The 27069-nt window shown below is 44.1% G+C and overlaps 2 protein-coding genes across 2 annotated transcripts in view; both read left to right on the forward strand.

The window, feature by feature from the left end:
- Positions 1-1696: 1696 nt before the first annotated feature.
- Positions 1697-17304, forward strand: rab32a (RAB32a, member RAS oncogene family). Its single transcript, XM_083689112.1, has 3 exons — positions 1697-2044; positions 11138-11415; positions 16246-17304. The coding sequence occupies exons 1-3, from the start codon at positions 1831-1833 to the stop codon at positions 16393-16395; spliced, it is 642 nt and encodes a 213-aa protein (XP_083545238.1). The 5' UTR covers positions 1697-1830; the 3' UTR covers positions 16396-17304.
- A 3278-nt stretch (positions 17305-20582) lies between these two features.
- adgb (androglobin) overlaps positions 20583-27069 on the forward strand; it is a gene marked incomplete at its 5' end in the record, with an annotated part of 40341 nt that continues 33854 nt past the window's right edge. The window contains 6 exons of the mRNA XM_083688790.1: positions 20583-20656; positions 21491-21650; positions 21943-22035; positions 23296-23367; positions 23593-23784; positions 26950-27069. The exon at positions 26950-27069 is cut by the window's right edge and continues 20 nt beyond it. Coding sequence (XP_083544916.1) covers positions 20583-20656; positions 21491-21650; positions 21943-22035; positions 23296-23367; positions 23593-23784; positions 26950-27069 — 711 coding nt within the window. The remainder of the gene's footprint in view (positions 20657-21490; positions 21651-21942; positions 22036-23295; positions 23368-23592; positions 23785-26949) is intronic.

Here is a 27069-nt window from a genome sequence, read left to right on the forward strand (position 1 = left end):
GGGAATCACAATGAAGGCTGTAGCTATTGTTTTCATATTGTTGTGCATTTGAATAGTCTACACAAGACAAATGGCGGAAAGTCCTAATGATCTGTATAAGGTGCTTGGTTTTTACGATTGCGATGAGATACAGGGACCAAGACGGCTAAAGACATCAAGTCAAAATCCACTGCCTGCCTGGACCAAACGGCCTTGCCCATGTGTCGATTACTGCACATGTGCAGTTCAGTTCATATGTGTAGCAAACACAGCTGGATCAAAATACTCTTTTTTGCCTTTTTCATAAAGACTTAGAATCTAAGAAGCACTCGTCTCAGCTTTTCCGGTACGCTTACTACTGACCTCATTGCAATTTTAAACATTTGCTCTCTGCTCGAAAATGAAACAGTCTAAACATGAACAGGGTACAGTATGATGGTTCAGGATTTTCAAGCAGTATTATGTGTCTTAAAACGTTGCATACAGTTACCCTACTGTAAACAGAAAATGATTCAATTGGAGAGTAGCGCTGTATGAGATATTTTATGATATGGATTTATTGTGCCAATCAAAGTAGTTTCCAAGGTTTCTGCATTCATGTTTACTCTATAGCTGCTCTTTGCAGAGATTGATTGAAAATACTGTATGTACATTAAGAGGGGGGTTTGATTGTAGGCAGCAGTAAATGCTATGACGTTAGGTTTAAACACATACAGCGGGCTATATGATGTCCTGAGACATAGTTTGTTGACACAGGACACCATGAAGATAAGGATCTGTTTTCCATACTGTGTGTGATGATATTTTTATTTTCTATGTTTTTCTGAGGTCGCTGTGTCATTGTAATGGGAATATACTTGTATATGCTTTCAGAGTTTGTAATACTGTTGAACCATCTCTCGTTTTTTCACACGGATGGTATGTTTGTAATATCAGTAAATGTTTATATATTTAGAATGTGAGATATATTTATACGTTTTAAAACTGTCTTACAGATGCTTGTGAAAGAGCTGTGTGTTGGCATTGATTTGGGGTAATTTTTCAGATAACAAGTCAACCGTAACCTCTTGAAGATATTCAGTTAACCAATGGGTAGTTGCTTCTTGTGATAAGATTATGCGCTTCAATCTTGCTTAGATCTTGTATTATAAAATTGCAGTTGTATTAGTTTACTTGACCTTAAGTTTCTTAGTACTTTATCTATAAGAATGCAACTTTCCAAAGTACAGATTAATATACAGTATGTATAGTACTATAGCATTGTAATTGTTATTACAAAAATGTTATTTCGTCTATCAGTGTAAGTTGTTTAAAGATTTTAACATTTCCTAAATGTAAAGTAACTGAAGGGTCACCTGTTTTACACAGTCAAAGCTAGAATGAAATAGGCCGACATGTTTTTGGCAAGCCAAACAATGCTGTAAAATAAAAACATTTTATATTAAGATGACTTTTGATTGCATGAATTCAATACTGTGGATAATGCATTTTACAGAATAAATTATAACAAACATTATTTTTGTACGATTTTGACACCAAATAACGATATTGTGAGCAGAGCATGAATAACAAAATTTGTGTAACAAAAACCTGTGCGGCACTATGAGCGAAAACGCACCGCTGGTTACCATGTCAACGCAGAAGGAGGAAAAAAACTTTATCTTTTACATTTCCGGGTCCTATGACTTATCAGGTGGTTGTTGAGTAAGTAGGAGGAGAAGGGGAAAGAGAAGTACTTTCTATTGTAGTAACCCTATTTCCAAACAAGCCAGCTCTCATTGCCTCATAGTGAGAGATATAGGAAGTAGCTGTGTTTCAGAAAGTTGTCACTGTCACTCGGAGTCCCACACTATGGCAGGAGGCTCGGTATCGGAGTGTAAGGAATACTTGTTCAAAGTCCTTGTTATCGGGGAGTTAGGTGTGGGAAAGACGAGCATCATCAAGCGCTATGTACACCAGCTCTTTTCCCAACACTACAGAGCGACGATCGGGGTCGACTTTGCGCTCAAAGTTATCAATTGGGACAGCAAAACGTTGGTGAGGTTACAACTTTGGGATATCGCAGGTAAGATCATGTTTATGCACATTGTTTGCACATTTTCCTGGAAGTATTGGATGAAGGATGCAGCGGATTACAATGTAACAATCATTCAGACTTAGTTTTAGTTTTGAAACTGTATCTCACTTGTTCGGGGTTAGGGTTAGGGTTTGCTGTGACAGCGCAGTTTTTAAAAGGAAGTTTCGGATTTAACAGGCGCTTGTGAAGTCGCGTGTTCCCACGAGTGTATCCTACTGTAAGTAAGACTCAAGGTACGCACAAAAACTAAAGTTGAATCGCTATATAGATATTTCCTTAATTTTCTACAAAATGACTCTTAAAGTATTCCGGAGCAGAGGGAGAGACAAATTAGAGTTCGGGTTTAACTGTTTTTTTTGTTGTTTTCCAGTGTGATGATCACGTTAGCGCACATAATTGCCAACGGAATGTAGGTCATGTTATCGTGGACTGGTCGCTTGAGAGCCCGCCCCATGCCAAGAAACTCATGCGAGAGCTGTCTGGAATACTGCATCACTATTTGGCATCGCATTCCTACAGCTCTAAACCGAATTCAAAGATCCATACAGCCTACTGTAGGCTATAGCCTTCCTCCAACTGTTTGCACTCACTCAGCCCGCTAATTGGATGGCAAACAGGTGCGCAATCCAAACAGTCTTTAAAAAGAGAATGGACAAACAGGAAAGCGGGTCCACTGACAGATGAAAATCATAATTGTGTTGTGCTGTCACAAAATGATTCTGTGCAGTCAATACCGTTGCTGGCATCAGGAGTCAAAGCTGAAAGAGAGAGGGAGGAGTGATTACTTTATGAGGACCCAGGCTATTATCTACCGTGTGTGTTATCCTGTCATCGCTGTTTTCCCTTGTCATGCACTGTCATTTCCTTTAAATCATACATGCTTCTCACTTAGACAAGGACCACCTACTCATAGCCTGTCAGTGAGAATCTATCAATCAAGCATCTGCTCGGAGATTGAAACGCAGTTTGCCATTGGCCATTTGAAAGAACATTGCTTAGTCACACCCTTATGTTGTCAGCCAACTATTTTATAATGGGTTTGTGTGCGCTGTGACTCGAAATGTTGCACTTTACTGCAAGTGCTGTTCTCAAGTAAAACCGGTGGTCTTTCTCGGGTGTGTGATTGTGGAGGCTGTTGTCTGCCTTTAAGCTCTATCACTCTCTGTAGATGTTGACTGTTCACAGCTTTGAGTTTGCCTTGGTTTTGTAAGTTAGACATGCCATATAAAGGAGCAGAAAGTGAAAGAAAAAAGCAAGAAAGAGAGGGTGTGTGTGTGTGTGTGTGTGTGTGTGTGTGTGTGTGTGTGTGTGTGTGTGTGTGGTTGTGATTGGTAATTAGCAGTCATCATTATTCCTCACCAATATCACAGTGTCATAACCAGTACAGAGCACCTATTTTTTTCTAATTCGAAAAATGCATTTTGCCTACCAAAGTGCCAGTCACTAAAATGCTGTACTGCTGATAGTAATGCGAAAAAGCCGACAGGACTCTCAAATGAATGGATGCATTTAGAATTGTCTTTCCTTATGTGTCACATGGGAGTCCTCTGTGCCGTGCAGGCAGCAGCAGTGCTCAGCACTGTCACATCTGACTCCCTGTCATAATCCTGCCAGCTAAGAGGCTACAAGTTAATCATTAGCTAGCAGCCAGCCGGGGGCAAGAGAAAGCTCTTTGTGGTTGTGTCTTAAGTTGTAAAAAAGTACGTGTGTGTGTGTGTGTGTGTGTGTGTGTGAGAGAGAGATTGTGAAGAGAGGGTGCAGTCCTTTCCAGTACCATATCCCACTCTGGTTGTGAGATTGGGGGGCAGGAGATAAAGTATAGATAGGCCTGCTCTGCTGTGTGTTGAATTTCTGAAAGGAGATTGTGTGACATGCATATTGAATGACCTTGAAATAAAGCTGAATGTGAAGACAGACATGTCACAAGGGAACTCAATGTCGTCTTATTTAGCGTGGCTAACTTGGCAGCAATGGCATTCACTCAGGAGAAATTGCAAATACTTCCACATCAATATATTCTCACCTACTCTATGTAAGGTCTTGATCTAACTGTATATTGGATCATCAGTCATAGTTGGTTATTGTCCATTTGTCCAGCCATTAAACTACTAGGCCTCATACAGTGTATTGAGTTAGACAAATCTGCTCCTCAACAACACCAGCCTCAGTGACTCGTAGGGAGGCTGATATACTGTATGGACAGACAGACAGACAGACAGACAGACAGACAGACAGACAGACAGACAGACAGACAGATACATACCGACCGACCGACCGACCGACCGACAGACAGGCGGCTGTTTTTAGTGTGATCTCATCGCCGGCAGCACTGTGAGGGAGAGGTCACCACGACAACTGGTGTGTCTGTCACTAGCTGTGATCGGTGGTGCTGAGAGGGTGCAGGGCGACGTGTAAATGCCCCGGCGATGCGACGGCCCTGCCAGGGCCGGCTGATTCGATACAGGGCGCCATCTAGGAGCCGCGCCAGAGGAGGCAGCCTGTCACAGCCGGATAGCACTCTATCAGAAGAGCTGTGAGGGTAAATAACACACACACACACACACACACACTCCCTTCCACGCTTTTACTGATATCATTCTCTGAGACAAGCTGTGAGAGACAACACACACTCTCACACTCCCAGATATCACTATCGGATGAGCTCTGAGGTGTCGCACGCACACGCACGCACGCACGCACGCATGCACACGCACGCACGCACGCACGCACGCACACAGGGTGTGCACGCACTCCTTCACACCTACGGTGGAGGCTTACACTGGAGAAATTGGCAAAAAAGGACCCCGGGGCTCCGGGACTGAACGAGGGAGGGAAATTGAGTGAACGCTGGAAGTGTATTGCCAAGTCATTAAGTCCAATCATTAAGCCTTTTAATCATGCAGAAAAGGGAGGGTTTGTCCTCATGGCAACACGGAGCATCCCAACGGTGGAGTCATCGTCTTTAACTCTCCTATAATGATTGCAATCCGGGATGGAATGATAGTAATCAGGGCCTAGTGGAAGATGGATGCGCGTTGGAAGTCAGCGTGAAGCCTGGGCCTCGCCCGCCCCCTCTGGCCTAGAATAGCTGCCCTCCTCTGGGCTTCTCTGAGCAGAGACAGGATGATTACCACCATGGTGGTGGTGGAGTAAGTAAGCCAGCGCCTTGTGCCAAGGATTTAGGCATCCTGAGAGAACGGCCACCTCACTGGAACACTTGAGCAGGACATGAGAGAGAGGGGGAAAGGGTGAGGAGAGGGAGGAAAGGGGGAAGGGGGGAAGCCCAACAAGGGTATTACCCTTCTAGGGATTTTGTGTCAATGGTGCAGTCTTAACAAGGACTGTAGGAGGTAACTACATCGGTTCATGTGCTGCTCATTGGAATGTGGACCGTGATGAGTCATGGGATCTTTTGTTTTCAAAGCGTGTCCTTTGCTGCTAACCCATGTTAGGTTATTCTCTTGGCCTTGTCTTGTAATGACCACACCCGTTAGAACCATTAACCTTTGGTCATACCTTTAACGGTTATGGCCATTTTCACGGTCTTGGTCATGGTCTCATCATGGTATCTCAGCCAGAAGGAGGTTTGTCCAGCATTTTGAAGGCGCTCCGCAAAGGTTCATAGCCCCCACGCCTCTTAACAACAGACTGCCGCGTCTGGCTTGGACAGTTTCCATGGTAACCCGCCCACAGATATCATCGCGACTGAGACCGTAGAGGAAACTCAGGTTGCTAGGGCTCTGGATGAAGAGGAGACTCTCTCTCTCTGTCTCTCAGTTACACAGGCCAAGCTCACAGGTCCGTTCTGCTCTGTGAACTTCATGTTCTCCTCATGGTACCGAGAGTACGTCATAGTTGTTCCGACTCCAGGTGTGTGTGTGTGTGTGTGTGTGTGTGTGTGTGTGTGTGTGTGTGTGTGTTTGTTTCTCTCTCTCTCAAAAAAAACAACAACTCCCATTAGGATCATAGAGAAGAGAGATGGATTCTTTATTTCGCAATGCTTTACATGAATACCTAGCAGCTTGGAAAGGCCCTAAACTATCCTCACTTGGAATTCCATAATAAACCTCTCTTATGCTGCCTTCCCAAGCAAATGTTGTCAGGTTTCCAGTTTAACCAACAACAAGTACACACACACACACACACACACACACACACATACACACACACACCATCAATACAGCTAGTGATGTTCATCAAGCTAGAATTTTTGTAAACACACACTCATTCCACAGTAATGATTTGCAGATGGCAAAATGGCAGAGCCCTCTGTCGTGACATCACAGTCTCTGGCTCACCATTGTACACTGTGGGATACTCATACCCTTCCCATGTTAGATGCTTATTAGGTTAGCATTAAGAACACAAGTCTTTTTCTTTTACACCACATGACTCTTATTGTTCTCATAAGCTCACTGTGTTGTCCCTCTGGAACGAGCTTGGTTTGCTACAGAAGTGGACCCACTTATGCTGTGTGTGTGTGTGTGTGTGTGTGTGTGTGTGTGTGTGTGTGTGTGTGTGTGTGTTGATTGATTAAAACGATCTCTATTAACTATTTTCACTCGTTCTGTTTCCCCTGGGAGGGACCACTCCTTCAGAATAGCAATGCTAACATATTGATCACACAGTCTGAGTGGCACTGAATATTGAGTCAGGTATTCAGGGTATCCATCACATTTGCCAATAATATTTGGTTGTGATAGGGAGAGGTCTTATGTCCCCCTCCTCCCTCCTTCTATGATGTCATCAGACCCTGACTTTGAAATGTGATCATCTCAGCTACTCAAATCAGTGGCTAACTGAAAACTAACGTGTATATATGGTTTGATTAAATCACTGAAATGTGTGTGTGTGTGTGTGTGTGTATTAATTGATTAAAACTATCTCTGTTAACCATTTTCACTCGTTCTGTTTCCCCTGGGAGGGACCACTCTTTCAGAATAGCAACGCTAACATATGAATCACACAGTCGGAGTGGCACTGAATATTGAGTCAGGTATTCAGGGAATCCATCACATTTGCCAATAATATTTGCTTGTGATAGGGAGAGGACTTATGTCCCCCTCCTCCCTCCTTCTATGATGTCATCAGACCCTGACTTGTGATCATCTCAGCTACTTAAATCAGTGGCTAACTGAAACTAACGTGTATATATGGTTTGATTAAATCACTGAAATGTAGCAGACACTCCCATCCAGAGTGACTTATTTACATTCAACATAGTCATTACATGTGTGGAATATGAGGGAACTGGATCCACAACAGGCGTTGTCAGCATTGTGCTTACGTTATAATGAAAACAGACTCTCAAGTGACGTATGTGTGCGTGAGCTTAATGCTGGCTGGGAGAAATGAGACATAGAAAACCACCGTGTTTCTTCCTCTTTTCACCACTGAGCAGAAGTCATTTAACACGTTACGAAACTAACTGAGTAATGCTCTGCACCTGGCCTTGTCTTTTCGTATTCACTGTCGTCTGATGTCCATCAGAAAACCACTGCCGAAAACCACTTCTTCCCATTTTTTTCCTCTCCCTCCAAAGGTGCTTACGAAAATCTCTGCCAGTCCTCTTGCCTTTCATTGACAAATAGCTGGCATTTGAAAATAACAGAGCATTTGTTCTATCAATATTTGTTGTTCCATTGACTACTCAGTTCTCTCCGGTTCACTTGATTCATGCTGAAAACAATACTTTTACAGAGGTCACACGCAGCCGCTCCTTCAGGGTGTTGAGGCAGTCGAATATAAGCACAGAAAAGAAGCCTGGAAAAAAAACCTTGATGAGATTCTTTTTTTTCCCCCCCCGTTTTTTTATTTCTGTGTTGTGCCTCTAAGTCCTCTCTGTTGGCTCTCTGAGCACCAAAAGGCCTGGAAATTAAAGCCATATTTCAATCCATCGGCTCTCCTTCCTACTGTGTCGTGCCCCCAGTGAATTCACCTGGGGTTAAACCGACTAAATTTAGACCCTCAATTATGAGCAATTACTGGCAGGCCTGTAGGCCCCTCAGTGTATTCACTCCCTCGCTCACACCCGCACTGCACTGCAACGTTCTGCTTCCATACGTGCCTTGGTAAGTACCTATAATGAAGTGAAACTGCAGGGGGAGAAACTGCCATCGCAGTTCCTGAAACCCAATCTCCATTCTGTCTTTTAACTCAGCTGCAAATGGAGATTGCTGTTCAACAAGGCCTTTATTGGTTATCCTTAAACAGATTAAATGTGGTGTGGCAACAATGTCCATTTCTGCAGTGAAGAGATGTGTTTTAGGGTGGCCATTTTTAAATGCTACCCCATGTCATGGATGCTTGTGATTTGATGTTCACTTGCGGACATAATAGAAGGTTCTTTCTTTCAAGTGAATTTTGAAATTGGATGAATAAGCATGAGTCGTGTTATCTCATGATGCCTATGCACTTGCCACCTCCTTACAGAACTGGTACATTCTGATTTGTTGACATTAATAAGATAATAAGATTGACTTTGATGTACAGTATCAAACACAGCTTCAGCAGGTGACTGGCCGTATATAGTATATCCAGTAACTTTCCATGGGAACTCTGTTATCTTCTATCGAGACATTTATGGCTCTCATTTCTTACAGAGAAAGGCTAAAAGAATGGTATGGCAGAGAGGGAATATACCTATCTGCTCCTGTCTCTAAATCAAACCAAAAAAAGTAATCTGGAGAAAAAAAAATACATCAAACTCAAATGAAGAAACTGGGGTTGGATCGGATACACATTAAGGAAACCAGACAATCCCTGACATGGAGCCACAAGACAAGAGGAACTGGGAGGAGACCAAGGAACACCTGGAGAAGAATCCATAACAACAACAACAACAACCTGAAATACAGTTCCCCCTGAAAGGAAGTTGACAAAGTTGTGTGTGCAGTGGAGAACATTTGTGGACGATGACCTACAGTATATGCTTCTCAAGGAGTAAAATGGTCATGTTCAAGTCAAGTTAGTCTGTCTCTCACTGTCCCTCTCTTTATCTGTGTGCTACCCGCTTTGAAAGGACAGCATTTTCTCTCACCTGTGGAATGCTTTTTTACATTGTTGATCCAGAAGCCTTTTGACTTATTGACCTTGGACATGGAACTGACAGAGCCTTTCTACAACATCTTCAGATGCCTTAACATTCTAGAATACACCCCTAAACACTCAGAGACTCTGAAGCATCCTCTGCCTTGATCGTTCTGCTTAGAGGAGGCAGAGTGTATCCATCAGAGAGCTATTGGAGAGGGGAAGATGATCACAGCTGCCTGTCTGTTTCAGTCAGCTCATCTTCGGACTTTCATTTCTCTCTCTTTAAGCATCGAGGCAGCGGGGCAGAGAGAGTGTTCACCGGAGTGCAAGGTATCTTTTATCTTGTGGAACATCAGTCAGTCTTGACACTGTTGAAGAGGTAGACGTGTCTTTAGAAAGCAATCTGGAGATGAAGCACAGTTAGTAGAGGGGTTGTGATCAGAGAGGCTGGCCGGGGGGTGTGCTGGAGGTGTGACCCCAGCCAGGTAAAGTGGAGGTAACGTCCTCTCATTGAACCCCCTGACCAAAGATTCACCTCAATGGAGATACGCCTCATCGCACAATCACTCACGCTGCGGGTTGACTGACTTCAGTCGTCTTGAAGCTTCAATAAACTTTTGTCTTGGAAATTGCTTTGTAGAAGATGAGGCTCCACCTCAAACAGTCTGGTCCCTTTGAATGTTTTTCCCAAAGCTCACCACTGTAACAATGGAAATTCCAGGGGAAATTGGAAATGGTCCGGGTCAGTTGTAATTCCACAAAGGGCAGTTCCATCACCTTTCGACTGACAATTTGCAGTATTTTCTATTGTGTGTGTATATATAAGATGCATACTGTATTTTGAGTAAGACACAAGCGAGGACATGATTTTAAATAATATAATAATGCTTTATATGATCAAATACAGCCCATTCTCAATGCTGAGAAAAGCCTGCAGATAGAAATGCTTTTTGAGCAAATTGTTAATCAATGCTGCAGGCATCTGTTTGGAAGTTCATTATGCCTTTCTGCTCCGCTGTGAAAGTAATCACCAGTATACAGACTGATCAGATAGGGTGAATGTAATTAATACTACATCGCTGTGGCTGTGTTTTGAGTAGAGCCTTGCTTAGATTGATAGTGACACCCCATATCCCACTGATAATTCCCCTTGCTTTGACTTTGTGAAACATCACCACAGATTCCTCAGAGAAACACTACAGAGAACGGGTTCATTATCATGGCAGATTTCTTTCTTGACTTGTCTCTTCGGATTAGAGTCACGACAAATTCGGGAAAGTGGGTCAAGATCCGTTTTTTCCTCATATTTGGTGGTGAATTTCAATGGGTAAGAAAAAAACACCATCCTCAGGGCTTTGAGAAAAAGCAGAATACAATATGTCCAGCCTGAAAGCGGGCTTAAAACCAGGAAATTATATCTTCAAAACATTGTGCTATATCCTCATTTTATATTTCCGAAGCATGAACACATTTGTGGTGAATTAGAGTAATTGTCGTCATACTGACACTCTAAGTGTCTCAAGTATGCGCCTTGTGGTGACGGTAATTTACACTTGGCTTGTGGACAGACATGCCACTAGCAGTGTAATCAATCACGCTGGAGGCCAGTGTTGTGAAGCGCAGCAATACGGGGCTGGGGAAATCCTATGGCAGGTCTGTGTGATTATGTCTAACGCTTGGTTAGCTGCATGACCTAACCTAACCCTTATCCCAATATATTGTTTTTGTTATTGTTATGTTTTGTCCATCGAGTTTTCTAGTTCTGCTTTGTTGCTTTGGGGCATGCTCTTATTTCAGTTAAATAATTCTATAACAGCAGTGCATCCTATAGATTGTTTACCCAACGTAGCTGTGATGGATGGATAATATGATATCAGTGCATTTCTCCAAAGAATTGTACATCTACTTCAAATCAGTCATGGGTCAAATCATACACAGTCAGCCGTCCAATTTCCGTAACAATTTCCCCACAGATGTTTCTATTACATTCTGATCTTCTGTATCGGCTAGCAGCAGTTTGAGATGTGTGACAGGTTTTCTATCCCCCAGGTCAAGAGCGGTTTGGGAACATGACGCGGGTCTACTACAAAGAGGCGGTGGGGGCGTTTGTGGTGTTTGACGTGACAAGGGGCTCCACGTTCGAGGCCGTGTCCAAGTGGAAACACGACCTGGACAGCAAGGTGAAACTGGCCAATGGGAGCCCGATCCCCTCTGTGCTGCTGGCCAATAAGTGTGACCAGAAGAAGGAGAGCTCCAACAACACCTCCCTCATGGACAACTTCTGCAAAGAGACTGGCTTCCTGGGCTGGTTTGAGACCTCTGCTAAGGTGAGACACACACACACACACACACACACACACACACACACACACACACACAGTGTGTGTTTGGACACACACACACAATGTGTCCAAATATTTATAAAATGGGAGACATAACTGACCTTTTAGATCAGTGATCACTTCAAGGAGGTAGGGAGGGAAGCTAGGGAGGGAGTTAGATTCTGTGGTCAAGATATGGGATATGGGTTTGCATTACTTAAACAGGTCTCATAATGTTACCTGCTTGGGATTTAATGCTGTAGTACTGTAGGTATACAGTAGCTCTCCCCTAATTGTAAAGCATTAATTATGGAGATACTCTAATTACAGTGTATATGTGCATTTAGGCTTGCGTATAAACTGAAATCGTAGATTTTGTCCCTGAGGCTGTATCCTCATGTTTTAAGGATTGTTTTTAAGTAAACAGTTTTTAAGCTAAAGGAAACACTTAGGCTATTTTCAGCTATTATACAACAACAAGCACAAACCTGTTACTCTATTACTCAAACGAGCATGGAATTGCCCATATAAGGCCACATATCTAAGATGGCTGAAATTCGTCACAGAATTAGCGTTTAAGGCTCTGGCCACATGGCTAATTCATGGCTGCTTACTGGTTTATATCACACTTCACACGTCATAAGACATAAGACATACATGTGATTGTTTTCACATAAAACAAGAATAGGCTACAAAGAAAAGCTAATATGGCTTATACTTGTTTAATTGGCACACAATGGTGATATAAATTCTAAGTTCAATCGGAAAAACTGGTAGCAGTAATCCTCGTGCTGCCAAATCTAATTATTTGTGGCGTGAGGTATTTTGCTGAGAGGAATGGTCTGAAAACACAAGAGGCGTATACCATACTTTACTGTGTCACTTTGAACACGATTACTTTGGAGAGACACGATGATAGCCAAGCAAATTTCAGTGTCTGGACGATAATAGTTGCTTTTCCTCGATATGTTAAATGCCTTCACTTTAATGCCTCCTCACCTGAAAACACTCAGCTTTGTTTACCGACTGTTGTGTTTGACAGTTCAGAGATTTTGTTTGAGGCTGTGAGGGTAGGTCTTTAGGGAATCATTCAAAATGACATTTGTAATATTTGGGGATCACTGAGCAGGATCTTGTTAGAGTGCTGGTTGTGTTTCAGAGAGAGAGAGATGTGTGGGGATACTCTCTAGGAACATTACTGTATTTAGTCAGTCTGTGAAATAAAAATGTGCGCACACACACACACACACACACTTTGAGGAATGTGTGGCAAACGCTCCCCATCTGAGTGAAAATTAGGTCAATGGGGGCCTTCATGTCGTGTGTGTGTGTGCGCGCGCGCCTGTGCGTGTGCGTGTGCGTGCGTATGCGTGTGCGTGTGCGTGTGTGTGTGTGTGCAAGCCCCTGTGTGTGTGCCTGTGTCATCATCAGTTCACTGGGAGGTCTTTAAGTTTCTGCTTGTCCCTGTCACTTCGATTCCGATGCCCCCACAAGCCCTCACCGCTGGGGAAATCACAGTTTCCTCTCTCTTACATTATGTCTTCCACACTACAGTGTCTGTGTCCCCACTGTGTCCCCACTGTAGCCTACAGACCCCGCACCAGGACTGAGACTACTCACCCACACAGGAAATAATTGTTGTAAATAGGCATGTTAATGGTGTAGTTTGAAGATAGACTCAGCGATAAGACACGAAATAGCGGGGTGACTACCGGCAGAGATGGTTAGTATATTAAGACAGCTCACTCAGCAGCCTTTTCTGTCACACGACAATCTTGTTGTATCACTGTCTTGCTTTGGTGAATCTCTTCCTGTGGTAACGTGTCCGTTTCCGTGTGTGCGCGCGCTCATTTGAACAGGTTGCATTTAAACAGGGTAAGTGTTGTGTTTGGACAGTGGCACACTGTCTACAGCCACCCAGTGACAGCCCAGGTCCATGAGAAACTCACCAGGAGACCCTGTGTGCCCCTGCGTCGTCTCCGTCAGGCTTTGGTGATGTGACACCCCTTTAGTATGTCCCAGCCTTAATCCTGAGCGGTAAGATCTTAGACTCGTCGGTTGATTGGTTACAGCTTAGGTGTGCCACCGCCACAGCAGGCCGTGGCTATTTCAGACCCCCGTCTCTAATGGAGAGAATTCCTCTCTAGCAGAACAGTGAAGTCCAGCCTTCAGCAGTTACACATTATCCCTCACCAAGCCACGTGTTGAATCATGTCATTACATTACAGTTGTCATTAAGAAGTGATAAAAGGTTGGCCGCAGTGCTGATAATGTGTGTGTGTGTGTGTGTGTATGTGTGTGTGTGTGTGTGTGTGTGTGTGCTCAGTGCTGATAATGCTTGTGTAGGGTGATAGATGGGTAAATGCTAGTATACCATAAAAAGGTGCCTCTATCAGGCTCAGTGTGTATGTGTGAGGAGTGTGTGTCTGGTGTGTGTGTGTGTGTGTGTGTGTGTGTGTGTGTGTGTGTATTGACTTATAATGGGGACCGGGTATCTCTTACGTGTATGAGTAAAACGGAAAATGAATGTCTGTTGAAATTTTGAGCCCTTCTGTCTAACAGTTTAACAGAATGGTAAACATTGGCCACAAGAGACTCTGCTGTATTCCCGTGTGTGTGTGTGCACACGTGTGTGTTTATTTGTTAATGTGTAAGTGACAGAAGGTGTGCCAGTACCCAGCATGCACCAACACATGTTTCTGAGATAAATTACTCCATTAGGGCGATGTAAGTCAGTCTGGCATGGATCTCTGGCACCTGATGTGTGTGTGTGTGCGTGTGTGTGCGTGTGTGTGTGTGTGTGTGTGTGTGTGTGTTGGGGGGGGTAGAGATGTCTGCTGTTATTTGCGCTGAATGACGACTACCCTTCTTACAACCATCTGAACTATAAGACCCAAGGGAAATATACCACTCTGTCTCTCGCTGGGTCTGTCTCTCGCTGGGTCTGTTTTTCTCACCTGGTCTCATTTGTCTGAATTACTGAGGAAGTATGAAAAAAGGGACAGACCGCAGACACAACCATGACAAATATACCCCAAACAATAAACAAAATCACCCCCCCCCCCACCCCACCCCACCCACACACACACACACACAAAGTGAGAGAGCGATGAAGCCTGTCGTAAACGACACAAATGGCTACATTTCACATTTGCCCCAGATTCTCACCCTTGAGTGGATGCTCAATGATGCATTGGCCACATTAGCCAAGTAGGTTTAATCTGGTTAACTCGTTGAGATATCCCTCTGTTTGTCCGTGGTCACACTGGTGTGACTGCACTAAACGTCGATGCCAAACGTGTGTGTGTGTGTGTGTGTGTGTGTGTGTGTGTGTGTGTGTGTGAGATATATGGTGAGTAGGGGGGGCATTACCGTGACAGAAACCCCCTCAGGCTACGCTCCCCAGAGACTGATCCTGTGACAGTGTCATTGGGGTATCGACCCTGAGAGAGACACCTGGGCCACATAGTAGCGTTTAAGGCTCTGGCCACATGGCTAATTCATGGCTGCTTACTGGTTTATATCACACTTCACACGTCATAAGACATACATGTGATTGTTTTCACATAAAACAAGATTAGGCTACAAAGAAAAGCTAATATAGCTTATATTATGATTCAACACGTGGCTTGGTGAGGGATATACACCACATTCCAATATATCTGTATGCCCACCATCCCCTCCCCATCCTAATCTTCACTGATGTGGAAGGGAATCCATAGGGTATGCTAGGGTAGCATGGTGTCTCTCCTTTCCCGGACCATACCCCAGAGTCTGCAGACTTTTAATCAGACTCTGATTAGATTTTGATATCCTGATTGTGTTTCCCCAATAGGTTTCCGCCCAGTTGGAAATCCCCCTCGTCATGGAACACAAGCTGATAGAGTAGCTGCAGTAGCCCCGGGCTGTTTGCTTAAGAATGAATGACCACCGTAGCATAACAAACTTAATCAGAGGGCCGTTCATACCCGAATAATCACCCTCAACAACCCCGCTCATTTGTCAGTGTCAGAAATCACAATAGCAACATGACTTGGATGTGCTTTCAAGCGTTTGATGTGTCCAAGGTTGTCTTGTGGCCCACTCAGTTCTCTCTGAGACACACTAAGCTTGTGTTGTATTGTCCGGTCCATACACTTACGCTGAGTTTCCCCTTTTCCCAAGGTGCCCCATCTCTCTGGAGTGGCCCTTTGTGTGAACGCCTTAGTGGCTGTCGAGGCCCAGAGAACGCAATATTAATATTCATAGTCTCTCCAAAGCTGACGATGACAGCTTTGCGCCGAGCGAAAAGACAAAAGGCGGAATACTGTAGCTTTGGTTTAACCCCGCTGTTTTCAAGCGCCGCGCTCTGCTCTCTCTGACGCGCCACCGCTGCCGAGTTGTGAAGTATAAAGAGCTTTACTGGGAGTCATGAAAGAATTATGCGGAGACTGACTGTGCTAGCTAACTAACGCTGGAAGCCCTGTCACGACGGCGTGCGGAGACGGCTGCCTTCAGACGGAGGCTGCCCGCCTTTAGGTAGACAGCTGAGGAGAACACAACCTCTGCTGCTCGGTAGAGGGGAAAAAAGACCAGTTACTATGCATGGAAGGAACTGAAAAAGATTGTGTAGTCATTAGAGAAAGTTCTTCCTTTATTATTTTTTTTCCTCTGGCGAAAGATAACAGTCATTAGCAGAAGATGGTACCAGCACACCAGGGGAGGCTGGTGGTGGTGGTAGAAATCGGAGGACGGGCTCATTGAAATGCATGGAATGGAATATGGAACGGTCTTTTCACATGACGATATTTGACCTTTAACCCCTCTAACGTGTATTGTGGTTTGACCTTTTTCCAGGACAACATCAACGTGGACGAGGCGGCACGTTTCCTAGTGGAGAACATCCTGCTGAACGACAAAGGCCTGCCTTACGAGGAGAGCAACGGGGACCGCATCAAACTGGACCAGGACGCTGTGGCTGCTGAGAGCAAGGCAGGCTGCTGCTAGCACTTAACCCCCCCACCTCTCCAGGATCGCCACCCCTCCATCCCCGAGTCCCAGCCCCCAAAACAGATATGGGCACCACCCCAACCTCCAGACCACCAATGACCACTAACCCCCAACCCTCTGGACTCTCTTCACCACCCCCCCCCCCCCCCATGACATGGTACATCTCCTCCCACACCCAATGCCCTTATCGGTTATCACAACTTGTTTAAGAGAGGGGGACCCTGCTGAAGGTGATACACATTAGCTAGAAAACAAACAAACTCCCATAATAACCGCTATATTCCTCTCATGCTGTCTGCCTATTTTACTGTCCCTCCCTCCATCCATCTCTCTACAGAGTCAGTCTGGTAATTGTGAAACGTGTGACACAAATGGCTGTCTGTGAAACACAGGAGTCACAATACATGTATTTCTACTTATTTCCAGTGACTAAGGGGGTGTCACGATTATGCATGTTAGAACTGCCATATTTCGTCATGGTGCCAAGTGTAATGTTCTCTTTTGTCATATTATATTTGCTCTGAGTGCGTGAATTTGCCATAATAAGTATTTTTTCTTTGTTTTTTTATTATGAAGATCTGTATAACATTTTTTTCCTGTGTTCTTCCAAGCAAAGTTAATCACAAAAGGACAGTAAAAAGGACAGTAAATGTATTTCTAATGGTACGAAAGATTACATCTGAGATGTGTATTTTTAAAAACATTTGTGTTTGATCATGTATGGTAGCTTGCGAAAAGAAGTCCCAGGCAGGGGACTGAGTCCTCCCCCTGTCCAAGCAGTTGAATATTAGAGGCAAGTGTAAATGCTTTTTTTTTAAAACACAGGGCTGGGTCTATCAAGTTTACATGTGAAAATACTTTGAAACTACTATGAGAACAAAAAAAGAATAAACATTTTAATTGAGACTTTTGTGTGTGTCTGTGTGTCTGTGTGTGTGTGTGTGTGTGTGTGTGTGTGTATGACACATTAGCATGGGGTGATCCCTTGAGGGTCAGCATGTGAGGAGGAAAATGTATTGCATAACGTAATTCCCTGGGCTTTCGAAAGGTGTGTGTGTGTGTGTGTGTGTGTGTGTGTGTGTGAGAGAGAGAGAGAGAGAGAGAGACAAGACCATGAGGTTCCACTTAAGGATACTGTGTGTGATAGTCAGCAGACCGTTCCCCCTCACCACTGCAGCTCGTGCTCTCCCATGCTCCAATCATTACCAGTGAGGAAGAAACGTCAGGCTGCCCTGCAGGCTGCATACTTTCTACTACTACATCATGATCACACTACTAGAACTACTAGAAATCAGAGGACGGGCTCATTGTAATGCATGGAATGGCATCAAATGCGTATTTGATTCCATTCCCTATTCCGTTCCATGCATTACATTGAACCCGTCCTACGATTTCTACCTCCACCAGACTCCCCTGTACTTCATTTTATGTATTTTATAATAACTTGAACCTGATTTACTTTATATTGAAATAAAAAGAGGGTTATACAATTGATATCATGATTCAGCACCAGTAAAATATATAATCTGGACTTTTTAAATGTGGACTGAAAGGAGGCCTGCTTGTGCATCTCCTATTTGTTGCCAAAGTAAGCAGTTTTCTCATGTCATTTGAAATGGCTGGTCCTGACTGACACACTACCTCAATGTCTCCTCCTCTGACTTATATGGTGTCTTCTTGGTAATGCCCTTAATTAGCTGAACTAATCTATACAAATTAACTTATTATTTCCTTAATGAAAAGTACATTTGGCTGCATTCCCTGTTGTTGGGGACTGATTAGAATGTATAGCTTTGAGTACTCATTGAGGTCAAGGTTATCTTTGTATACTTGAGGAGCCAATGGACATTATCATTCAGGAAACGGCAAGAGTCAAATGAATCTTATTAATTGCAATATGCAGTGACAGACTCAAGGAAACAGTCTTTCCATTTAACCAGTGTACTTCTTGCTAAGCAGCCGACACAAGAGCCAAATTGAAATGGAGAAATTAATTACATACAAGAGTGGAATACATTATAGGCCCATTGATGCAAGGAAAGGCATTCCTGTATTTATTAGGCCTGTGTCCTATTGATAAAGGTAAACTGCTAATTAACACACATTGAACTGCACTGCATTTCATTTAGTAATAATAATAATAATAATAATACCTTTATTGGTATAGCACTTTTCTAAACAAGGTTACAATATGCTCCAAAAACAAGAGAAAGGTTAATATAAATACATCAGCATAAGTAAAATTCCAAGCACGAAGAAAGCAACATTCAAATAATAAAAATTGTAATTGAGATTCATGCAAGTCATTGAAATCAAATAAAAAAACAAATTAAGACAGACTCACAGACAAATAATATTTGAAACAACAGACAACATTACAAAATAATACTGCATCTAGATAAATGAACAATGTCCTGGGGACGGTCAAAAATCATTGCTTCTTCTTGCTTTAACCCAATATTGTCAGGCTAGCATATATTTAATAGCCTACAGTAGGGCCTTTATTACAATGACCCTGTCACAATGTGGTAAAGTAGACAGAGGCAGTTATTACCAACAACTCTCCCAAGATGTCCTGTCATTCTAAGAGAGCTTACAAAAGTGTTTCCTGAGGTATTTCCTCTCCTGTCATGTCCATCCCATCTACAATAAGTAAGTCATGAGACAGTGAAGCATTTTCTTTTCTTTTGGCTCTACATTCCAAATGTTTGGATTTTAAATCAACAATGACTGTGAGGTTAAAGTAGAGATTCTCAGCTTTTATTTGATTGTATTTCTGTATGTATTGGTTTCACCATTCAGAAATTACAACATTGTTTATGCCCCCCCCCCCCCCCCCCCCCCAAGGAAAAAATGCTTCACTGTCCCATTACTTACACAGGGCACTGTATATAGGCATCCTGTCTATAGATGTGTGTGGTTACAGCATTTGACGCCCTTCAGTGTTTTTATTTTTTATTCATTATTTTTTTTTTATTTTTTTTTTTACAGTTGGCTATATATAGCCTATTATTATTTGAAAGCAGTCCAAGTTGAAGTGCATGCTTAGCCTGTTTAATTCAGTATCAACCTTGCTTCATTTTAACATTAGGCCTACTTGAGAGGGGTTGGTTTTCAAGTGGAGGAGATCTCTTTTTAAGAGAGAATGAAAAGAAGACACAATTTGAAAGCCTTATGTCTTCAGGCAGGCCATTCCAAAGTCTAGGGGCCTTAATGGCAAAAGCCCAGTCACCATCAGTATTCAGTCTAGACTTTGGAGCAGTCATAGAGCCTTGTCTGAAGATCTAAGGCTGCGCCTGTTTGTGTTAAGTTCATTTGAATTTTAAAAGGTTTCGCTTCCTGGCTTTTCTTGAAACAAATACTCAAAGACGTTTTACGTTAGTCATTCAAAGCTAAATTAACAGCAGTCATGGCTCTGAGCAATTCTCAATAAAATGTGGCAAAAGGTTGTTTGACTCAGTTGAAAAAAAGCCTGTGATGGGGTTCAGAGGGTTATATTTCAGTCTAAGCAGTCTATTCTCCAGATCAGCAAAGGACAAAAATGTTATCATTATAAGTGTAAGTATTATAAGTAAATATGACTCATTTTGGAAATATTCCTCACCTGATAAAAGCATGACTGAACAACCCTTTTGACCTGTTCACCAAAATGTACATCAGAAGTTTCTAGCAACAGGTTTGACAATAGTCAGTCAACCAAGATTGTTAACAATCAGATGAGTAGATCCAACATGTAATGTCTGTCAGACAATCTTTAAGAGTTTTTCAATCACTCGATTTTCTAGGGGAAAAAACGGCAGAAGCCTAATCTCTATTAATGGTCAAGAGAGCTGTGTGGGCAGGTGCATAGAGGCTGAAGAGTGGAGTGAGGAGAGAAGGAGGGAAGGAGAGAAGGAGGGAAGGAGGGAAGGAGGGAAGAGAGAAGGAGGGAAGGAGAGAAGGAGAGAATCAGGACAGCACCTTTCAGAACCCTACTGTCCTAGGGGCCCTGAGGCTCCAGCCTAGGCGGAGCTCTCCCCATCCACTCCTGTGCTTTTGGTCGCCTAGCAACATGTCAAACTTTCTAGCTAGCTATCGCAGTCCCGAGTCTATGGCATGTTTCATGACAGCTAGCTTGACGCTAAATACGTAACAGGTTCCCTCATTTTAACCTAAGTAATTCGTTTATTTTTTTTTTTTTATAAATGTCACCACCAAAGAAAAAGGAGTTGTCCTCCAGCCGGGTCACTTCCTCACAAGGACAGACTCCAAACAAAGAGTAAGATGGGGTTGATGGGCAGCTTACGTTAGCAAGCAATGTTTGTCCAGTAGCCTAATGTAACATTTACCGTGCTAGCTACATTGTAACACCAGGTACCAAGGTGTAAGCTAGCTCGCTGTTGTTAACACACCTGTTGCTGTTGTTTTAAGTCAGTGTGACATATTGACTTTAAACAAGCGGCCCCTGCACACATTACCAATAACATAGTATTACTGGGTAGCTAAATCCTACTTCGCTTTTGTTATTGAAGACATTGCTGTAGCTAGGCATGCTTGCAAGTTGGAATTATTTATCTATGCCTTTAGGGCTCCTTTGCTCTCGCTTTCCAAAAAGCGTCCAACCACTGGCACTGATCATGAACAAGCTGTACACGGGGCAACTTGCCAGGGTTCCTCTTTGAAATCCAGTAGCCCCCGGCTCTACCCATCCCATCCGAGCTACTATGCGGGGTCAATACATGATTGTGCTGATAACACCAAGATACATTTATCAGCCAATTTCAGAGGTAAATAACAAGCAGATTTTCAGGAACTGAGGTCAGAGTAAACTCATTTTACTGCAACGAAAAGCACAGTAGTGGGCCTAGCGATGCGTTGAGCTTTTTGGAGATTGATAAATATAGACATCACATTTCCCTTCATCTTTGCATGGATAACAAAGTGTCTGTAGGCACTGACAGCGCCATAGCACATGTAGGTTATCTGTCTCCAGGTGCCTGTACTGTAGGTATCCTCATGCTTAAAGAGATGGTTCACTATTTTCTTGGCACAATGCACTTTTTTTTGTTTGATATACAGTGTCTGTGTGTTGTTTGTATGTGTGTGGTACCAGAGGATCGTCCCTGGTGGTCAGTGCCTCAGAGGGTCCTGGGGAGCTGAGGAGGTGCCGCTTCCCAATCTGGCCAGAGTGGAGCGAGGCCGAGGTCAACGCTGAGAAATGGGATGCGGCCAAGGGCACCAAAGATGGGAAGATGGGAAAGAGCCCCTTTGTTGTGAGTATGGATTAAAAAAAAAAAACACTTTTTTTTATGGATGGATTTCATAGGAATGACTTATTTTCTTGGGTTCTCTCCTCTTAAAGTATGTCACATTGATTGGGGTCATCATTCATACAGTGGCCACCACCACCTGCACTTAGTATACGAGGCACATAGACCCACTCTTTTGATTTTCTTGAAATGTACTGAAAGAACCAGACAGTGTCTGTGCCTGTATGAGAGTCGGTGTATTGCTCGATTTAGTCATTCACTCCTGCCAACAGTGTATTGTGGCTTTTGTCCTCAGCCGTTCTTTGAGGACCCAGAGGGAAAGATTGAAATGCCTCTGTCTTTGAAAGTGCATTCATGGAAGCGGCCCTCAGAGTACATACTCACTAAGGTAAGGCATCAGAATATGTCTTTCACGGCGTATGGACTGGCCTTGGACGGTAGAGGACATGCTGCATCGGTCATTCATCCTAACACAACATCCAGTACACAATATTAAGATACATCAAACGCTGCTACTGCACTTATTCAAACAAACAGCAATGCGCTGTTATTGTGCCCTTGATGACAATGCATGGAGAACTTCCCACCGAAACGTTGTTCAACTGTGCTGTATCACAAAGTTCACCAGAGAGTCAGAGATAGCCACACATGCTAGGCTTATCATGACATGTGCAGGAATGTATGGCTGTTAATACAGAATGATTCTTCTGTGCTGCCCTGTTAGACTCGGCCTAATTAAAGAAACCCGCTCTCCGTGTGTCTCTAATGTAGTCACGCTGTAATTGCATCGCTCCACTTCTCTTTCTCCCCTTCTCTGCGCAACGCTAAGCAATTAAGCTTCCTGCTCTTTGAATTAGTGCTTACCAGCACAGGTCACAGGGCGTGTTTCGCTCAGTGATGTCAAAAGCGTTTCATTAATTTCGTATAAAAGGTACAACACGGGAATAATCACAAACGCAATCAGGCAGCGGATGCGGCGTCGGCACCCCCCTCCCCCCCCCCCTCCCCCCGCCCCTCCATCTCTATCTAGAACCCCTTAATTGACGTCATAAAGGTTGGGCTGTTATGTGCTGTACGGTTGCCATGGCGACGGAAAGCACCCATGGACAAAAACAACTTAAAAAAAACTAAAAAAAAAACTAATCAGCTGCCTTGACCCAAAGTGACAGACTACAGTATCTCTCCACCATCTCCGGAGTCTTTAATTCGTATTTGACGAGTGGCCTGTTGGAGGCTATTAACTCCGTAATCAAATATTCATTGCAAACATGCCCTCTTGAGGAATTTGTGTGTGGGAGAGATCTGGGGAGACACTGGGAATGTTAGAGAAGCATATTTGGAAAGTAAGATTGAGGTTCATGAATAATTTCCATATTAAGCAGGTGACCCGTATCATTCAGGGGTTAGGCCTAATCTAGTGAAACTCACAATGCCTTTTGACAACAGTTTGTCTGTATAATGAAGCATTCTGACTTCTAACTTATGCAGTTCAGTCATTTGCAGAGCTTCAGTGCACTGGCAGACCCCCCCAAGACAGACCCCACATCGTCCACCACTCAGATGTGGGAAAGCCAGGGCTTGAATGAAATGAACCGGAGAAAGACTTTGTTTTCATTGTTTTAAAAACCTCTGGTGTATTTTATACTAGGCTCCTGTGGTTGTGGAGAATGAATCCGCCTTTGACCTGACCTCAGCCAATGAGCATCTGATATGCAGTGAGGTAACCTCTCTCTCTACCTGATTGACATGCGATGGACTGTAATGAATGAGGGAGCAATACAACATGTGGTTTTGTGGATGAATTGATTGGCTGCTTCTCGAATTCATTGATGAGTTAAATGAATATTGATTAGAAAAATAAACTTCTGAAGTCTTTGAAGAATAATTGTATCCAGTACATGCACAACATCAGTTCCATCACGTGTCTGTTGATACGTCTCCCCAGCTCCTCAGATGGATCATCAGTGAGATATACATCGTCTGGAAAATCTGCAACGGAACGTCGGGGGACAAGGTGTCCACGGATGGTAGTGCCTGGAAGCCCTGGGAGCACATCTACTCCCTCTGTAAGGTGGTGAAGGGCCACGTGCCTCTTTATAACGTCTACGGGAAATACGTGGTCAGACTCTACTGGATGGTGAGTTGGAGGCTCCAGTAGATCACTGTAGGTAGGTTTGTGCTTGTAGTGTCATGTGTGAATATGGCCTATATAAACAAAATTTAGGGCTGGTCTCAAGGACGTCTCCAGATGCACATAGAAATGCGGGCTCCTGGACTGAAGCGTGTTCAATGGAGAGTCTCCATTGCAACTGGCTTTTTAGTACAGAAGTACGCTTGATCTGTAAAAACCGGCCCTAATAAAGTATACTATATACTGTGCATCGTATTGTCGTACGTTATGATATCATGATATGTTATTCTACTGTACAAGATGCAGTGAAATCTGCTCTATTTTTGACCACCAGATGTTTCCACTCCCCCTCATCCTCTTACCGTGTTAAAGGGGCATTTTACTCAAAATCCCTGAGCTGTGAGGCTCTTGTGCGCAATGTAATGATATTTTGGGATTAGCGTTGGACTGACTGAAAATGTTTTTTTGGGAGTATAATGCCTCTTCTAAATCAAGAAACCCCGGTAGAGTATATCTGTACCCAAAGGATAAGGAGACAGAGCATACTGTCGTCCTCGAATTCCGCCGTCCATCAGCTAATTTCCCGCTTTGTGCACCTGGCAGAAAATAAAATGTAGAATTCAGTGCACCCCCGAAAAAGGGTGGGATGCGGTCTTATCCGCTCACGGCGCGAATCAATCGGTCTCACTCCCGCGGTAATGCGGAAAGGCTTCACACGTTGGCTGAGGAATAGATAGGAGAGATAGGGCTTAACGGGAATCAGTTGCCTGCCTCCAGGATATCACTCAGCGGGACACCTTGATGATAGCGTGGCCGTGGAGGAGGGCTAGTGCTTAGCCACATGCTACGGGGGCTCGCCTCCCGCCGCGGTTGTTAGTCAATGAGGTGTGACGATGATACCGCACAAGCTGTTGACTCTTAGTTATAGGAGCTGTTGTTTACGTCTGATGACCTCTATGGATTGATGGAGGACTAGGCCTGTGTCCACGCTTTATAACAGAGGAGCCAGTAGGTGAGGAGACAGCTTACGTGAACCGGCTTGTTGGGAAACGGGCGGGACAAGACTGTAGGCAACTCTCTCTCTGTCTCTGTCTCTCTTTCCCTCTCTCTTTATCTCTGTCTCTCTGTCTCCCTCCCTTTTTTATCACTCCTCTCCATCTCTCTTTCTTTAGCCTCTCTCTTCACTCAATCCTTGACTTCAACGCCCCCCCCCCCTCCCTCCGCCACTCTCTTGCAGAAAAAGTCAACTCAGGACACTAAAATGAGCTGCTGATCAATGTTCTAACTCTCTCTTTCTCTCTCTGTCTCTCTCTCTCTCTGTCTCTGTCTCTCTCTCTCTCTCTCTCTCTCTCTCTCATCCTCTTAATGAAGTTAGCTAGCTCCTTCACACCACGTCCAGTCTCATCTGCAGGGAGGTTGAGTAGTTCCTGAGGGTGATGATTAAGAAGGGGGGAGTATTCGAGGAGGAGAGAGAGAGAGACAGAGAGAATGAGAGAGAAAGCGAGAACTGAGAGAACTGAGAGAGAGAGAGAGAGAGAGAGAACTGAGAGTGAGAGAGAGAGAGAGAGAAGGAAGAGAGAGACACAGCTGTGAACAGTCAGTCAGATTATCGCCTGCGTCTGCAGACTGAGAGCGCGCTGCAGGCAACACTGTGAAACTCCCACAGACAGCCAGCGGACACGGAGAGAGCACTGTCAGTCAAGTCTGTCACACAGGGTATGAATGTAACCGCCACTGACACGCACGAGACAAGATGCTAGGCTTATAACCGGCTAGCTGATGTTCACTGAGGGAGCTAGCGTACCGTTGGCTACAAGGCACGGGCTCACAGTACAGCCCCTCCGAGTGCTTCACGGATGACGTGCGAACGAAGAGTCATCTCGAGCCAAGGCGTTCAGAGGGGGAGGGTTGAGAGAGACTGGCAGCAGGTTGGGTACAGAAGCCTACGTTTCCATGTACCCTCGTCCTCAGAGGACCCAAGGAGCCAGGGAGAAGGAGAGAGAGAGAGAGACAGGGACAACAAAACTGCTTTATTTGTTAGCCATTTTTCTTTTTTTCTTTCTCTTTTGGAGACCCCCCCCCAAGGGGCTTAACACACTAGGGCCTCGGACACGTTCCATTTCACATTGTCCTTTCCAGCACGGCTTCGGGAGCTGTGATCCGGTTGCATAAAAACCAGGCCACACCCAGGACAGCTGAGCTCGGCTGAGCCGGGTTGAACTCTGTCGTGTGAATTAGGGTCACGATAAGCAGATCAGAAGGGGACTGTCGGAAAAAGAAAAACACCATGCGACAACTGCCTCTTGTAAATAAAAGAACTGGTTTTTTTATTTTTTATTTATTTATTTAATTATGTTTTTAATGCGGTTTCGTCCCGTGATCCCATCGTCCGCGTGCAGTGGAAGAGAGAAGAGTCATGATGATACGGTCATTCACACATACTCCAGCACTAAAAAAGGCTTAAGAAAGAAAGAAAGCTGCCTGGACTTTTCCCTCTTTCACAATGCGTTGAAAGCAAGTGTTGAGTGGGAGTGTCACAGCTTACCAGATAACCATCATTTTCCCTTCAGTATGGAATTACTGTAGTGAACCTTTGTGTGTATGTGTATGTGTATTTGTGTGCGTGTGTGTGTGTGTGTGTGTGTGTGTGTGTGGAGTGGATCATAGTCCAAGGGTGCTGCAATCAAATGCGCACATGACAATAGGACCACTTAAACAATCCTCTTTTAAATAGCGCTGCCTTTCAAAGCGCCGTCCGAAAGGCAGTCACAATTGGATTACTCTCTTGATGTTTTGAACAGCAATCGATTAAAGTAAACACTTTCATATGCTGCCTTCGTCAGAACATCGACTGGTCAGCGGAAATCAGATTATATCCCGCTATTAAACAACTCAAAAGAATGAAAAACAGCACACAGCAAAGACTCAATCATTTGATTAGTCCCGAATGAAATTAAACTCCCTGTTCTCCCTTCATCAATTATTCTCTCTCTCTCGCTCTCTCTCTCTCTGTCATGTTCTCTGTTCGCTCTTTTTCTGACTCTCTTTTTCCCCTCTCCCTCTCTCCTCTCTTCTTCTTTCCTCCTCCACTCCCTGTCTCTCCCACACCCTCCTCTCCTCTCTTCTCCTTCTCTCCTTCCTATAACCCCCCCCCCCCCCCCTCTCTCCTAGGGTTGCTGGAGGAAGATCACGGTAGACGATGCCTTGCCTTTTGACGAGGACAACAACCTGTTGCTCCCTGCCACCACCAGCCAGGCAGAGCTGTGGCCCATGCTGCTGGCCAAGGCCATC

The sequence above is a fragment of the Argentina silus genome, assembly GCF_951799395.1.
Source record: "Argentina silus genome assembly, chromosome: 17".
In the NCBI taxonomy this organism is placed as follows: Eukaryota; Metazoa; Chordata; class Actinopteri; order Argentiniformes; family Argentinidae; genus Argentina; species Argentina silus.